The sequence below is a fragment of the Pseudophryne corroboree genome, chromosome 5, assembly GCF_028390025.1.
Source record: "Pseudophryne corroboree isolate aPseCor3 chromosome 5, aPseCor3.hap2, whole genome shotgun sequence".
NCBI lineage: Eukaryota > Metazoa > Chordata > Amphibia > Anura > Myobatrachidae > Pseudophryne > Pseudophryne corroboree.
In genome coordinates this window covers 710,656,422-710,674,170 of record NC_086448.1, presented here as the reverse complement: position 1 = coordinate 710,674,170, position 17,749 = coordinate 710,656,422, and the positions used below count along the sequence as shown (strand labels likewise).

The window sequence follows — 17,749 nt, the reverse complement described above, 5'->3', positions numbered from 1 at the left end:
CATTATAAAAGGCAGTGCACCAAAACCCAAACCTGTTTCCATTACTTCCAAAACTGTAGGAGGTTTTGGAAATGATGTACAAAACCGATTCAATACTAGTGGTTTCAGCAATGAGATATGAAAAGCATTCGGAATTTGGGGGGTCATTCCGAGTTGTTCGCTCGTTGCCGATTTTCGCTATGCTGTGATTTGTTGCTAAATGCGCATGCGCATTGTACGCAGCGCGCATGCGCTTAGTTATTTTACTAAAAACTTAGCAGTTTTGCTGGTGTTCGTGCGGCGCTTTTCAGCCGCACTGCTGATCGGTGAGTGATTGACAGGAAAAGGTTTCTGGGTGGTAACTGAGCGTTTTCCGGGAGTGTGCTAAAAAACGCAGGCGTGTCAGGGAAAAACGCGGGAGTGTCTGGAGAAACGGGGGAGTGGCTGGCTGAACGCAGGGTGTGTTTGTCACGTAAAACCAGGAACGAAACGGACCGAGCTGACGCAATCTAGGAGTAGGTCTGGAGCTACTCAGAAACTGCAAGAAAATATTTAGTAGCAATTCTGCTACTCTTTCTTTTTCATCCACTAGGGGTCACTGGAGTACTCTTGGGTTATGGACTGGGCGTAGCTGGAAATGGCACATATTTAAATATTTAAATTAGTAACTGGCCATCCCCTCCATAATCCCATAGAGCCTTCAGTATTTTTCTGTGCCTCTAGCGGAAGGTACTGAGGACTGAATGTCCTGCGATTCTTCAAGCAAGATTATTTCAAGCAAGATTATTTTTGGTTTTTCTACCTGATCCCTTCCCAACTTATCAGAGAAGTTCGGGTTAGGGATCATTGGTGCTGCATTAGCAGCAGATGGTCTGCCGGCGCTCATACAAAGGGCCCCGCCATTGACTAAAATCAGCGCAGCTGATTGCAGCCACGGGCTGCACAAGGACGCAGGACGGCGCTTACAGAAAAGTCCCGTCATGGCCTCCGCAGGTGGTGCAGGTACTGAGCGGTAGGCAGCTCTCACTGCCGCCGCTCACTTACTTACTTTTTCGATCTATTGCGGCCGGTCAGCTCACGCTGCCGCCCATTATGGGGGGACTGTATGTGTTTATATACGTTAACTGTAATCGTTCCCCTGCTGCCTGCCACTAGATACACCTTGCTGTCACTATAATGCTCCACTGGACTTGCAGATGGAGCCAGCGAGCGAACCCCGGCACTGCGCAGGCCGCTCGACGCTTCCTGGGTCACCCGGCGCCGCTGGCCGCTTGCAGGGGTAGCTAGCGAGCAGCTCCCGCCACTACCGCCGGAACGCTTGCCGCTCCCCGTCTCGCCAATCCGTCCTCCTCCCTACCCTGGTACAGCTCTGATGGGGTGTGCGGCCGAGCTGACCGGGGACAGCTGCTGCCGCGGCCCGCTCTGGCAGCCGCTCACCAATCTCAGACGTGCAGTCGGTAAGACTTGCACTCCCTGTCTCCCGTCTGCTGAACAACGGGGGGGGGGGGGGGGGAGCAGTGTGGGGGAAATCGGCAGCCATAATAAAGGCTGCACCTGCAAATAAGACTCTTCTGCAGGAGAGAGAGGGGGGGAGGAAGCCCGCAGGGAGGCCCCAATAACTAAGCTGCGTTTAGGCAGCAAAATCATCAGGAATTTTAAGCCTGTGGCCAATATCAGAGTCTCTGTTACATATACAATATAACTGTTGTATATATATATATATATGTGTATATTTATATATATATATATGTGTGTGTATATGTGTTTGTGTGTTTACACACTGATAGTATACAGTGTCTGCGTATATACATGTGCATGTATTAATATATATCTATGTGTATATATATATATATATATATATGGAACTTGGTGTATCAGCAATCTTGCACTAAGCAAGCACATGGCCGGACACCATTTTAACATTACTTCCTGGTTCTTCCCAGGAAGTTGCTGCCCTACAACACTCGGCCTCTAGAGGAGCCGGGGTGTTGTTAGGAATTTTATTTTCTTGGTTTTGTACAGCACAAGATGAACACGTGTGCTGTAATGTAGATTTATACACACTTTATTTACGTGGTACTAAGTCACGGTACTGGTCTATCCTTCTGTACTTGTTTGTCCGTGTACATAAGGAGTAAGGCTAAGACATAGCAGCTTCGCTGCAGAGTCCGTCGGACAAATAAGACTGCACATACGCACTATTGCCGTTCCTCATTGGGGGAGGCTGGCGTATATACTGACTGTGAACAATTGTTATTATTGTTTTCTAATTTGACAGTTTCAGAGATACCCGTCGCAGTGTGTCCTACAGTGTACAGCAGTAGGGCTGTTGTTTAACCTGGTTTGGGCCCGGTTTCGGCTTAACAGGGCAGTGGTTGCATGGCAAAACAGTTCACGTTTGCCCTACAAGAAGCACACCTTACGCTTCTCGCTGATCACACTTGTGAATCTGCTCAATATCTAGGTACAGTTTCTGTGGACGTCAGCCAGTTTAGTTCTCGCTTTTCAGTTTCACTAGTGCGGCACAACGTGTTTTTTTTCCGCTACGTGCTTAACAGGACGGTGTCCGTTTCTAAACGAGAATAGAAACATTACCTTACGCTGCCCACATGTTTCGTCCTGTCTTGGACAAATTCCTAAATAAATAGATTCAGGATATAGTCTTTACATCTCGGTCCTTTCGGGCCCGTGCTACAGAAACAGCCACAGGCTGGTCAGGTGGTAGTGAACGTGGTTTTCGATAACCTCTAATTGTCTGATTGTCGTCAATATACGGTTAAAGTGCTGCCACCTACTTCCAGGTATCTTTAACCAGGGTTTCAGTGGCGTTTACAGCTAAGCCACTGAAAAGCCAGGGCTAGAATGAGTTTCCAGGCCATCGCCGATCGTCAGTTGTGGGCATCCACAGTTGGGGGATCCGCAATTTTTGGGTTCGCAGTTTACCAGACAAAGGTTGATTGTTTTCCACCATTGCAATTTGCAAGACGGATCAGCCTGGGTCACAAGATAAAATTGCGGTTCTGCACACAGCCATACAAGCTCTAGTAGATTGAGCACTTTGACTGCAGTCAACAACAGAGTCACGGTCATTATTCCAGTTTGGGGTAGATCCAAAGCTGGCTGAATCTGTCAGTCCCATACTGACCCTTCAGGTCAATCAGGGCGTCGCTTATACTACACATTCATGAATACCTGCAGTTGGTGACTACAGGTTGAAAATCACAGTGATTCTGGATTTCAACAAGAATAGGTACTTAGACGCATCAGGCCTACTTAAGTTGACAGTAAAAACCATTCTCGATTTCAAGCGCTACCGTTTTGGCTTGTATGGCGCCTAGGGTTGTCACAAGTAATGGCTATCGTGATAGCTCATCCCTGGAAGTGAAAACAGTTCAGTGTTTTGCAGATCTGCTCCTTAAAGCTCCGTCTCAAAACTTCGTCATGCAACGGCCCTTACTAACGTACAAGGGTGTTTTTCAGCACGGTTAGATTGTTAACCTAGAGATATCAAGCCTCATTCCGTAACAACGGACTCATGCATAGGGATAATTCCGTGATTACACGGATTTACCTGCCTGAACATACCACACAAACTGTTCGTCATCACGTACAGTTCGTACGCAAGCCATGGACAGTCTTGATCCGTTTGGCCTTTTGCCTATTGGTAAGGAGAGTGACGTCTTTCGACGCACTCTACTTCGCAAGGAGTCACTCAGGTCATTTTCACCTGGAAGTTCTTGCACGCTCCTACAAGTTCATCAAATAGTATGGTTGTCTCTAAGGGCCAGAGTTTCACTACTCTAGTGACTCCAAGTACATAATTTTACCGCAGGGACAATGTTCGGCGTCTGGAATTGGATAATTCTAAATATGAACGCGAGTCTCAGAGGTTGGGGACCTGGGGTCCCAAATTATTAACTTCACAAATCACGGAGATTTCGGTCATACGCGCTGCGGCAAGCGGGCCACATGCTCCGTTCTCAGACTGTCCAAGTGCGGTCAGACAACACAACGGCGATCGCATACATCACCGATCAAGGACGGAATCAAAGTCGCATGACCATGCGGCAAGTTGCTCCATGTTCATTCTGGGAGTGAACAGCTGGAAGGCAGCTTATTCCAGGACACTGAGCATTGAATTTTTAAGTGTTCCAGATGTTGGTCCAGCGGTGGAGTTACCCACAGGGGTATCTATTGGCATCTCGCAAAAACAAATTAAAAAAAAAAAAAAACATCCAAGTATGTGTCCATCCCAGTATGTGTCCAGTACAAGGGCTCCGAAGGCAGCAGCTGTAGATGCTCTGATGCTCTCACGATCGCGTGGCTGTACAGCGGTGTGAATCTGTTACAACGGTTACGCTGCTTCCTCGGGTACTAAAATGGATCATACAAGACTCCATGACAGTCATACTAGTGGCGCCACATTGGCCTCGGAGGCCATGATTCTTGGATCTCCGCGAACTACTCGCAGCCGATCCTTCACCGCTCTCGCCACGTCCGGACCTGTCCCACTAGGGTCAGTACTTTTACCCCGATTTAGCGCGGCAGCGTTTGACGGGGTGGCTGTTCAAAGCGCTCTCAAGAACGGATGGCATTCCAGAATCTGGTATACAAACCATGTTAGGGGCTGGGAAACCAGTACGGCAGCTCATTATCACAAGGTTTAGCGTGCCTCTATAGGTTGGTGTGACGCTCAGAAGTTTCCAACATAATTTTCAAGTTATCCCGTCTTTTAATATTTTTACAGACTGGGTTTGGTGAAGGATTATATTCTACACTCAAGGTGCAGGTCTCTGAATGTCAATTTACCTGCAAAGGTGTTTGGCTCCTTTGCCGATTGTACACACTTTCCTGCACGGTGTCCACAGACGACCTCCATTTATACCACCTACAGCGCCATGGGACGTGATCTGGTTTTACCACCTACAGCGCCAGGGGACGTGACCTGGTTTTAGGTTTTTTTTTTTTTTATTTACAATCTTCATTTGTTGAATTCTTACAACAAGTGGATGTTACGTTTATCAATTGGTAAACACTTTTCTCTTAGCCTTAGCCTCTCAGCAAGGCGTGTTTTAACATAGGGTGGCTTGCATGTCAAGGCCCCAAATATGGTGTTTTATGGTCATAGGGCGGAACTTCGCACAAATTCCATGTTTCAGTAAAAGATCGTATAATGTCACGCATCAACTAATTAATGTAGTTCCTCGGTTATCAATATGTTCGAGAACTTAAGTTACTTTGAATGTGGTACGCGCACTACGCGTTTATGTAACCCAAACAATTGTACGTAGAACAGACACATTGTTCTCTATAATGTAGTGAAGATGGCTTTACAAGCTTCCAAGCAGTCCTTATGTCATACATCAGGCTTAGCTTTCATAATAGGCTACAACGCCTACATCAGGGTCAGACCATTCCAAACGTTCTAGTGAACGTCATAAGCGGGCTTCAACCGCCTACATCAGTGTCAGACCATTCCATACGTTCTTTGGGAACGTCAGGAGCAGCAGGTCGTGGAGTTTCTACGAAACAGCGTAGACGAGCTGCTACATGGTCATCAGTGCATGACCATCAGTGCGCATGTTGATGCGCTTTTACAGGTTGGCTACGTTTGCGGCATCAGCATTTAGCTTTGGCCGTCTAGTGTTACAGGTGCCAAACTGCTCTCCCGCCCAAGGCGGAAACTTTGGTACGTCCCAAGAGTACTCCAGTGACCCCTAGTGGATGAAAAAGAAAATAGGATTTTGGTACTTACCAGGTAAATCCTTTTCTTTGAATCCATACGGGCCCTGGACGCCCACCCAGAGCAGTTTACCTGTCTTGTGGTAAGGTCTGTGGATCTTATGGTAACACTTTATCACCAATGCATTCGATGTTATGGTATCAACTGATTGTTATCAGTTCCGTTATGTGTCAACTTTAGGGTTGACCATTATATTATAATGTTATAGGTTCATATAATATTATATGTAATTCTCTATGGTTCATCCTCTCTATCACTCCTGTTCGGCAGGGTAAAAATACTGAAGGCTCTATGGGATTATGGAGGGGATGGCCAGTTACTAATTTAAATATTTAAATATGTGCCATTTCTGGCTACGCCCAGTCCATAACCCAAGAGTACTCCAGTGCCCCCTATGGATTCAAAGAAAAGGATTTACCTGGTGAGTACCAAAATCCTATTTTCGTTCGCTATTCTGATAAGCTAAGATACACTCCCAGAGGGCGGCGGCCTAGCGTGTGCAATGCTGCTAAAAGCAGCTAGCGAGCGAACAACTCGGAATGAGGGCCTTTGAGATACGATGGTAACCTTAATTTGTATGCTACTGGATTAATAACCTTTTCAATAGAGACGGGACCGATGTAATGAGGGACAAATTTCTTAGGTGGTAATCTCAGTCTCAGGTTATGAGTCGAAACCTATACTTCGACTCTGCTCTCAAACTTGGAATTGCTTTACGTTTACGATCCGCAAATGTTTTGTAACCTTTTGAAGTTTTCTTTAAAGAATTATGTACGTGGGGCCTAATTTAGAAGTGCGGAAGTGCAGAAGTGCGGAAATCGCTATTTGGTGATATCCGCACTTCTGCGCATGCATACAGACCACTGCGCACAAGCAAGAGGCCTTTAACAGTGATCGCAGTCTAAGTCCCGACGGGGGGCGTAGACGGAGCATCCCAGCAACATTTTAGGGGCATCCCAGCAACATTTTAGAGGCATTGGGGGGACGCAGTCCGGGCAACATAGGCGTGTCCAGACCATTTGCGGGACAGAACGCAACGGTTGCGTGATGCCACACGCAGCCGCTGCGATCCAGAAAACGGAGGTCCAGCGACTGCCTTCGCAGCTAAGATGTGGAGGCAGGGAGCTACCCTTAAGATACGAGCAGATTGCTGTTTAGCAAAGCACTCACATTTCAGCAGGGGGTGGGGGCAACCGGAATGTGGGGCGCCTTACCCCAGGCGGCCCCCCGCATGCTGGAGAAATGAACTGTAGTTTTGCAACTTCTCGCAAAACTACAACTCATGCTGAATAGGCCTTTGATTTTTGTCAACTGTTGTGTAGAATGATACGCTGCTGGAACTTCTAATGTAGGAAGTGGCTGGAAATCTGGAACCCGGGGATGGAAACCATAGATAGTGAAGAATGGAGTGGATTCAGAGGATGTATGGTATTGATTGTTATCAGCGAATTCAGCCCAGGGAAGATGATCCCCCCAATCATCCTGAGGAGAAAATGAACATCCGGTGGAAAGTTTACAGATCTTGAATCGCCCTTTCCGTCTGGCCGTTTAACTACAAACTGGGTACCTCGATCAGAGACTATTTCTTTAGGTAGACCATAGAACTTAAATATTTCTGATATAAAGAACTGAGCAAGACGTGCCACAGAATGGAGACCACGGACAGGAATGAAGTAAGCCTTTTTAGAGAAGCAATCTACCACTACTAATATAATTTTCAATATACACTCAACGTTACTTGAGTGTATATGAATATTTGATCGGGCGCACAAAAGCAAATATATCTACCTGTAAACACACGGAAAAAAGGTTTTATCTTTTGTCAATACATATAATAAATAGCTTCCAATAGCAGCTCCTATGGGACAACTGGATGTCAAGATAAGATAAATATATAAATCTCTGATAAACTAGAGACAAACATAAGGAGCGCTGGTTTAAAATTCAATTCATAAATTTAATATCAATTTAAACACACATAGTATAGTAAAAACTCAATTGAGTATCTATATAAGCTGACGCTTCAATAAGCTCATAAAAGTGCACATAACTGTATTTAAAAGTTCAAAGATAGATTCCAATCATGATCTACAGCAACAGAAATCAGCTGGTAATTGTCGGTCAAAGCTTAATTAGCAATCCAGGGTTCCTTTTATCTGCCTTTCAGTTGTAATTATGTCCTCCAAGTGCGCAGATGATTAGAGAGCATAGAATGGTTTTATGATAATTCAGATTAGACCTCTATAGCAGTTCAATTATCCGTTTAGTATAATCACACAGACAATGCAGAAGATGGAATTACCAGACCAGGCTGTCACGGAAATTTCTCCACCAAATTGCTAGTATTTTTCAAGCTGACACTGCATGGATACTTAACGGTGTTGGACCCAGCGGTCAGGATGTCCCGGGAGGGCTTGCCGGATATGGCGGTCACGGCGTTCGGTCCTCACAACTGGTAGACGCACTGAAAGGTTTGCACACGGAGGAAACGAGTGGCAGGGAACCAGGCTGACTGTAGCATACACGGTGCACAATGGAGCGTCCTCTACGCGTTTCTCCGCTCTAGTGGTAAGCGGTTTCCTCAGGAGGTTAATACAGGTGTCCATAGCAGGTATGCTTATAAAGTCCATTCAGCCAATAAGAAAGTCTCATTCGTTTGGACTACACCTGTATTTAATTGATGCACCAGCTTAATTCATTCAGAGTTTTCCCTATAAAGATAGATAGGTTTATTTCCTCTGAATGAATTAAGCTGGTGCATCAATTAAATACAGGTGTAGTCCAAACGAATGAGACTTTCTTATTGGCTGAATGGACTTTATAAGCATACCTGCTATGGACACCTGTATTAACCTCCTCAGGAAACCGCTTACCACTAGAGCGGAGAAACGCGTAGAGGACGCTCCATTGTGCACCGTGTATGCTACAGTCAGCCTGGTTCCCTGCCACTCGTTTCCTCCGTGTGCAAACCTTTCAGTGCGTCTACCAGTTGTGAGGACCGAACGCCGTGACCGCCATATCCGGCAAGCCCTCCCGGGACATCCTGACCGCTGGGTCCAACACCGTTAAGTATCCATGCAGTGTCAGCTTGAAAAATACTAGCAATTTGGTGGAGAAATTTCCGTGACAGCCTGGTCTGGTAATTCCATCTTCTGCATTGTCTGTGTGATTATACTAAACGGATAATTGAACTGCTATAGAGGTCTAATCTGAATTATCATAAAACCATTCTATGCTCTCTAATCATCTGCGCACTTGGAGGACATAATTACAACTGAAAGCCAGATAAAAGGAACCCTGGATTGCTAATTAAGCTTTGACCGACAATTACCAGCTGATTTCTGTTGCTGTAGATCATGATTGGAATCTATCTTTGAACTTTTAAATACAGTTATGTGCACTTTTATGAGCTTATTGAAGCGTCAGCTTATATAGATACTCAATTGAGTTTTTACTATACTATGTGTGTTTAAATTGATATTAAATTTATGAATTGAATTTTAAACCAGCGCTCCTTATGTTTGTCTCTAGTTTATCAGAGATTTATATATTTATCTACCACTACTAAATCGTATTTAGTCCTTTTGATGACGGAGGATCCACAATGATTTCCATAGAAATGTGTGTTCAACAATGCGTGGGAATAGATCATGGGTGGAGCTGTCCTGCTAGTAGACCTCTAGGAACTTTGTGCTGTGCTTCATCATTTGATATAATAAGTAATAAAATCCTGTACATCAGTTCAAAGGCTCTGCCACCAATAGGATTGCTGAATATATTTTCAGGTTTTAGAAACTCCAGTGTGACCTGCAAAACGTGAAGCATGTGCCCAGGAAAGTAGCTTCTTCCGAAGATTAGGTGCTACAAAACCTTTTCCCGGGGAGAAGAATTGGAGTTAACTGAGTAGTGGAAAACGCTGCTGGGTTTAGAGTGAGTTGAGCTTTGTATTCTGTGAAAAGTTCATCAGAACTTAAAGAACGAGAGAGGGCGTCAGCCTTGTATTACGGAAGCCTAACCGAAACTTGAGTTCAAAGTTGAATGGGGAAAAAGACGAGCTTGTCAAGGATTAAGGCATTGAGCTGTTTTTAAATATAAAATATTTTTATGATCGGTATATATTATTATTGGATGAACTGCTCCCTCCAAAAGATATCTCCATTCCTCGAATGCCAGCTTAATTGCGAGTAGTTTTTGTTCACCAATGGCGTAATTATGTTTTGCTGCTGAGAACTTACGGGAGAAGTATGCACAGGAATTGAGTTTATTATCTTCGAATTGCTGGGACAGAACTGCTCCACACACCTCTGGATCATCCACTTCAACTATGAATGGCAGAGGAAAGCTCTGTTTTGACTGAGCATTTGGAAGAATGCAGATGGTTCTGAGTACCAGGTAGTAGGATTGCTACCCTTCCTTGTTAATGCTGAAATGGGTGCTATGATCAAGTTTTTGAAAAATTTCCTGTAGAAATTGGTGAAATCCAGGAACTGCTGGATTTCTTTGAGAGTGGTCGGTTGTGACCAATTACGAATTACTTGTACCTTCTCTGGATCCATTTGTAATTCTGTTCCAGAGATTATGTGACTGAGGAAAGGGATGGTTGGAACTTCGAAGGTGGACTTTTCTAATTTGCAGAACAGACAGTTCCTTCTTAGATGAGTGAGTACTTCTTTAACTTGGAGACGATGAGTTTTTAGATCTTTAAAATAAAAAATCAGTATGCCGTCCAAATAGACTACTAGGCATTTATAAGTAGTCTCTGAAGATTTCGTTAGCATAATGTTGGAAGATGGCAGGAGCTTTGCAAAGACCAAAGGGCATAACGAGGTATTCATAATTCCCGTTCCTGGTGTTAAATGCCGTCTTCTACTCATCCCCAGCTTGACTGCAAATTAAGTTATTTGCTCCTCGCAGATCTAACTTAGTGGCTACAGTAGACCCCTTCACCTGATTGAACAGCACAGTGATTAGTGGTAGCGGGTAATGATTATTGACTGTTATATTGAGCCCTCTATAATTGAAACAAGGGCGTAATCCCATCTTTTTTCTTTACAAAGAAGAACCCGGCCCCTGCCAAAGAGAAAGAGGGATGGAAGAATCCCTAGTCCATATTCTCAAGGATGTATGCTGACATTGGCAGTTTTTCAGGATGGGATCGTGGATACGTTTGCCCCCGGTGGGGAATTTTCCCAGGTGCTAGATCGATCTGGAGCTCAAAAGAAGGCAGGGACCAGAGTGTTCACAGGAGTGCTATCCAGGAGGGAATACAGTAGCGGATGAGTGAACTGAGCCTGAGTACTAGCTCCATAGAGATTTGGAGTTATGGCTAGGGAGTGAGCATTAGACCGGAAACAGTCGTCTGGAAGTGACGGAAGAGTAGTGATCTGTGAGAGAATGCCCAAACTGGAACTGCGGGCTGTGATGTCAGGGGTGATCCTGTGAACTGGAGAACTGAAGTCTGTGGAAGAGTATCAGAGCTGATGATGCGGAGTGATTTATTAGGGTTAATTCTGTGGGTTGAAAACAAGAACCCACAAGGCAGTGTCCGAACTGAAACTGCAGACTGAAATGTCAGGAATACTGTCCCTTGAACTGGAGTGGATCCATAGTGGGTCCAGACCCAAAACCTGCCAGAATGCCGCCAGAATTCGGTCCACGAGTGACACAAGGGATACTCCTTTCCAATTGGTATTAGCAGAGGTTCACCAATTAGGCAACTGAGAATACAACCATACTGGGAGCTCAGGGAACATATTGCTTTTATAGGGAAATTACATGTTGGACTGGCGCTCTCCAGCTATAGACAGGACCCTTTTCACAGAACAGGCTGAACGGGACTGGTACACAACAGACTGAACTGGATCGGCTGGGATGGTCCAACCATTCTGCAATTGGTTACTCAGCAGTAACTGATGGTCTCCAACATGGAGGCAACCGCAACCTTGGACAGGCGGAAGCGTGACACATGGGACGCTAGCCCTGGTATGGACACACAACGCAGGAGACCCCTCAGAGCCACCACTGCCAGACCTCACTCTCCGGAGTTGGAGATGAAGTGTGCTGCCCCGTCAGCAGCTGGACAGGCGAAGCCTGGGACCCCTGCCAATGAGTCACACTATGGGCTATGACAACATAACATTATCACCGCACACCTGGACAAGTTGGTGATAAATTTCAGCTGCTGATGTGCCCTTTAGACACAGAAATCAAATCAGACTACGCACCTCAATGTTTGACCATGTTTCCACCAGCCCCACCATCTGACAGCTGATGTTGGGGCAGTATGACTGATTTGAGGTGCAGTGTAATGGCCATGAGGGGAAGCAGTGGTCTACCTTCCGTAGTGTGGTGGGAAATTAGAATGAAATAGAGAACATTACACACATGAGAGTTCTTGAGGCCTAATTCAGCATGGGATGCTACTGCACCTCCGCCTAATTGACATGCAGAGGCATTCGTGGGACGGGAGGCGTCGTTTAAGGGGCATCGCGGTGGTGTTGGGGGGCGCTGGCGTGTCCGGACATTTGCAGGGCAGTCTGCGCAGCTGTGTGATGTCACACGCAGCAACTGCGACCCAAACCATGGTGGGTAACGGTCTGTCTTAGCAGCTATGCTGCGTAGGCACAGGTGCTAGTCTCAACGGGTGGTCTTCTGTATGCCGGCGGTCGGGCTCCCGGCGCTCAGTATACCGGCGCCGGGAGCCCGACAGCCGGCATACCGACACTTATTTTCCCTCGTGGGGGTCCACGACTCCCATAGAGGGAGAATAAAATAGTGTGGCGCGCGTAACGCGCCACCGCGCCCATAGCGCGGCGAGCGCAGCGAGCCCGCAAGGGGCTCATTTGCGCTCGCCACGCTGTCGGTAAGCCGGCGGTCGGGCTCCCGGCGCCGGGATGCTGGTCGCCGGGAGCCCGACCGCCGGCCAGCCGTAGTGAACCCATCTCAACAAGCAAAAGTATCACCAACGTGCAATGCTTTCATATGTGCTGTGTTGAGTGGTCCCTGCATGTTAGTTTAATGGATCATAGATGTGCAATTTTTTGCACATCTATGATCCATGCTGAATTAGGCCGTTGTTACCTTACTTACTGAACCACACTCATATTAATTGAAATGGTTATGCTAATTATACCACAGCTCAAACTTAGGGCGAAATTTTATAGCCTGTGAGTTGCAGCAAGTTCTGATATTTTGCCACATTAGCCACAAGATTTAAAGTAACAATTTATTTATTTTTAGCAAAACCCGTTCGATTTTGCTTTTAACAGTAATTGCTACGATAAATCTCGCAGCTAAATGCTGCACCGGGCAGGCTATTACATTTTCCTCTAGGAATCTATAAGAGAATCTCTTCCCAAAATCATTAGATGAAAAGCTGAGAAAGGACTGTTGCACTTGCTGCTATTTGGCAGACATGTAGTGCAGTATCTCATGTTCTGTAGCAATACCTGTAACAATTAAAACATACTGTGGATTACAATGACTATTTCCATGGTAAAAGATGTTTCCTCATTTTTGGAAAAAGATGTTTCCGTCAAAACATATCTGTCAAAATGCAGCTGCAGCCATTTCTGTGGCTTCCAACTGCTACTTTCTCAGCACTATTACATTTTAATACACAAGTTATGCCTATGGGGGTAATTCCAAGTTGATCGCAGCAGGATTTTTGATAGCAATTGGGCCTAACCATGTGCACTGCAGGGGAGGCAGATATAACATGTGCAGAGAGAGTTAGATTTGGGTGGGTTATTTTATTTCTGTGCAGGGTAAATACTGGCTGCTTTATTTTTACACTGCAAATTAGATTGCAGATTGAACACACCACACCCAAATCTAACTCTCTCTGCACATGTTATATCTGCCTCCCCTGCAGTGCACATGGTTTTGCCCAATTGCTATCAAAAATCCTGCTGCGATCAACTTGGAAATACCCCCTATGTATGTATAAACACATGTACGTAATATCTGAAATATGAGTTCTGATGCCATTGCCTGATTAAGGGTTCGCGGGCGCCCTTGGCTGATAACCTTATAACGCCTCTTTTCATGCTGCTAACCCCAGAGCACAGTGCGTATGCATGCTGAGAAAATAGCCATTCATACAGCACATGTGCAGGTAACGAAGGCTATAGAACTGATGGGTTTTATCTTAGTACCAAGGACCTAATGATGTTTTTGGAGTGTGAAATAGGCTTTGACTTCTGGGCTATGGGAGCAAGTCTCTTCCAGCAACTCAGGTAGTGCAGTAACATATTATACATAAAGGTTTTAATAGTAAGTTACATGGTCACATCACCATAGCCATCTGGCAGTCATTATTACAACTTACTTGAACATTGCGTTGGAATAGCTGTATAACTAGCAAGCTTTTTTAAGTAAGCAGTGCAGCTGCTGCCAGCATGGAATTAAATATTATAGGTCTTCGTTTTATTCCCTGACTGCCAACTGCATGGACCCCCACAAACTCCTGGTGCCTTAGGCTGCAGCCTAATGGTTGATCAAGCACTGTACAGTGCCTTAATTTATAATCCATACCGGATAAAATAATGGTCTGCCACCTTGTACCTTTACATGGTCACAATACTCCTCAGTGATCTATAATAGTCTTATAATTTACAGTAGGGTGTACATTGTATCATATATAATGCAGATATGCAAATTACACACAATCTGTAGGTTACCATTGTCTTGCCTACAATAATCCTATAATAAAAGGCTAATGCTACTCCTCACCTCTATTGGGGGAATTGAAGTGTTTTGCATGCCGGCGGCCACTAGATGGTGCCAGATGGAGCAATTCAATTGTTGCTCAGTTCGGGCACCACAGACCGCAGCGCTGACATTACTGTTATGTTGTTCCTTCATGTTGATTATTATTATTATCATCCTTTATTTATATGACGCCACAGAGGTTCCGCAGCCTCCAATTACAGAGTACATAAACAAATAATCAAAACAGGAAAACAGCAACTTACAGTTGAAGACAATATAGGACAAGTACAGGGTAAATAAACATAGTTACATCAGCAGATGACACTGAAATAAGTATCAGGTGGCAGAAGACTGCTGGATGTGGTGCAGTTGAAGATTATTAGCGAAAGAAAAGAATAAGCACATGAGGGAAGAGGGCCCTACTCGTGAGAGCTTACATTCTAAAGGGGAGGGGTAGACAGACGGGGTACATAGAGATCGTGGAACAGAGGTTTAGGATGAGATTTGGCTGGGTTTGGTGAAGAAGTGTGTCTTGAGAGCCCGTTTGATGTTTTGTAGAGAGATGGAGAGACTGAGAAGGAGAGGTAGGGAGTTCCAGAGCAAGGGAGCAGCACGTGAAAAATCTTGGAGGTAGGAGTGGGAGGAAGTAATCAGTAGGCAGGATAGTCGGCGTGCATTAGCAGAGCGAAGAGGACGGGTGGGAGTGTAAAGGGAGATAAGGTCAGAGATGTAGATGGGAGAGGAGTGGGTGAGGGCTGGCAATTAGTGAGCATCACTCTGTAATTGCAAACCTCTCAACATAGGTGTAGATAAAATCAGGTCCCTGCACACCCGAAAACTGGATGGAGCCTCACTGTGCAGGAGATATGGCCTCGCGGCACACTCCAGTACCCATCACTGTGGGGGCATGCCCAGCACTCTCCAAGATGCTGGGCTGCCCCCAGGCTCTCCTTGCACTGTGAATAGATTTTGTGACGGTGCGCCTTCCCACCCCCCCAACTCTCCCCCTCCCCACGCAGAACATTGCGGCCTGCATGTGGGATGGCGGGACGGTCCCAAAAGGGCGGAACAGTTGGGAGGAATGTGATTGTATGTGATTTTTATTTATTTTTTACCAATCTGTAGCCTAAATTAATGATTCTAACATTTCCATTCTGCTTTATTCTAGAGGGTGGCGAAAATGAACAAACAAATCCTAGTGAGAAAACTACAGATGAACAAAATCAAGCACCAAAACTGGAAAGCTAACGTGTCGGTCTAATACACATTTGGGAGATTGTATTTGAAGTTTATAAAGCAATATGAAGATCTTTAGTGTCAAAAAGAGAATAGACATCTTGGAAGTAAGAAGTGACTGGATCATATCTAAGACTTTTCAAGCAGTGAAGATGTCTCAAGGATTCTTTCTCAATTTTATCATAAGCAATGGCTGAGATGTATGGGACAGGTTTAATTTAATTACATGAGATATTAATGAAACACCAATGGGTAGAACCAGAAATTATTATTGTGGTTTTGAAACCTTCAAAGAATTTAATTCTTTGCTGTTGTAAAGGCTTCCAAGATTTCTACAGTTCTAATTATCCAGACAGACGTCACTCACAATCGTAGTTGAACAAAAAAAAAATGAATCAAGAACGTTGTATCTGTGTTTTAATAGCTTTGTTGTTTATAAATGTTTTGTATGGTATGTTTTAATATTCTGCACTTACCCTTTTACAAATATGCACACGTAAAAATGGTTAGCACGCAATTGAAGGGCTGGTGTTTTTATTTTTGGGGGCGTTTGCTTGCAAACTGATCATTTAATCACGGAGAAAGTAAATATAACTCTATTAATAAGAGGTTAGTATATAACGAGGCACTGTATTTTGTAGCAATTAAATTCACTGTTACTGTATGAGATATCTGTCAGGTTAAATTCGCACTATAGCTTAGGTGTTATTATAGTCACTACAGTAAAACTAATTTTTCACAAGACAAATTTTCAGAAAAAAAAGACAGGTTTCATTCACTGTTTTGTTACTCTTTAATATTCCATAAATCCATGTGAATTTTTGTTTTTCACTTGAATAATAGATATATTACTATATAGTGATGCACTACTATTATGGTTGGAGGTTTGGAAAGCACTTAGGAGGAGTGCGTCATTATCTGCGCACACCAATTCCTTCAAAAATTAGTAGCTATTTCTAGCACTGTACTTGTTACACATGTAATAGTGCACTTTTTAATGTTTGTACATTTTACTAATTAATAGTGTGGTTGTTTATCAGTTCTAATAACCAATAAAGTTAACCAAATATCTTAACTCTATAGACTCTGGGTTATCACTTTTACAAAATCAGTGGTGTGTGGAGATAGAAGCAGTGACTAATAAAGTCTAGAGAGAGAGCAGGGCTTTGTGAAGGGTAAAGGGAAGAGTGTGTGTGTGTGTTCAAGAGGCACGGCCGGCAACGGGGAGGGTCAAAGGGGACACCTGTACCAGGACCCAAGTGTGTAATAAAGTCTAGAGAGGGAGCAGGGCTTTGTGAAGGGAAAAGGGAAGAGTGTGTGTGTGTTCAAGAGGCACGGCCGGCAACGGGGAGGGTCAAAGGGGACACCTGTACCAGGACCCAAGTGTGTAATAAAGTCTAGAGAGGGAGCAGGGCTTTGTGAAGGGAAAAGGGAAGAGTGTGTGTGTGTTCAAGAGGCACGGCCGGCAACGGGGAGGGTCAAAGGTGACACCTGTACCAGGACCCAAGTGTGTAATAAAGTCTAGAGAGGGAGCAGGGCTTTGTGAAGGGAAAAGGGAAGAGTGTGTGTGTGTTCAAGAGGCACGGCCGGCAACGGGGAGGGTCAAAGGGGACACCTGTACCAGGACCCAAGTGTGTAATAAAGTCTAGAGAGGGAGCAGGGTTTTGTGAAGGGAAAAGGGAAGAGAGTGGGTGCTCAGGAGGCAGGGCCGGTGACAGGGTGGGTCAAAGGGGACACCAGTGTACCGGGCCCCCGAGTGTGCAATAAGGTCTAGAGAGGGAGCAGGGCTTTGTGAAGGGAAAAGGGAAGAGTGTGTGTGTTCAAGAGGCAGGGCCGGTGACAGGGAGGGTCAAACGTGACAACTGTACCAGGCCCCAAGTGTGTAATAAAGTCTAGAGAGGGAGCAGGGCTTTGTGAAGGGAAAAGGGAAGAGTGTGTGTGTGTTCAGGAGGCAGGACCGGCAACGGGGAGGGTCAAAGGGGACACCTGTACCAGGACCCAAGTGTGTAATATAGTCTAGAGAGGGAGCAGGCTTTTGTGAAGGGAAAAGGGAAGAGTGTGTGTGTTCATGGGGGGAAG

The 17,749-nt window shown here is 45.1% G+C and overlaps 1 protein-coding gene across 2 annotated transcripts in view; it reads left to right on the top strand.

The window, feature by feature from the left end:
• Nucleotides 1-16,745, top strand: part of PKIA (cAMP-dependent protein kinase inhibitor alpha) — a 123,183-nt gene extending 106,438 nt beyond the window's left edge. For both annotated transcript variants that reach the window (XM_063925026.1, XM_063925025.1), the window contains exon 3: nt 15,603-16,745. In XM_063925026.1, coding sequence (XP_063781096.1) covers nt 15,603-15,682 — 80 coding nt within the window. In that variant the 3' untranslated portion in view covers nt 15,683-16,745. The remainder of the gene's footprint in view (nt 1-15,602) is intronic.
• The last annotated feature ends 1,004 nt before the right edge of the window (nt 16,746-17,749 follow it).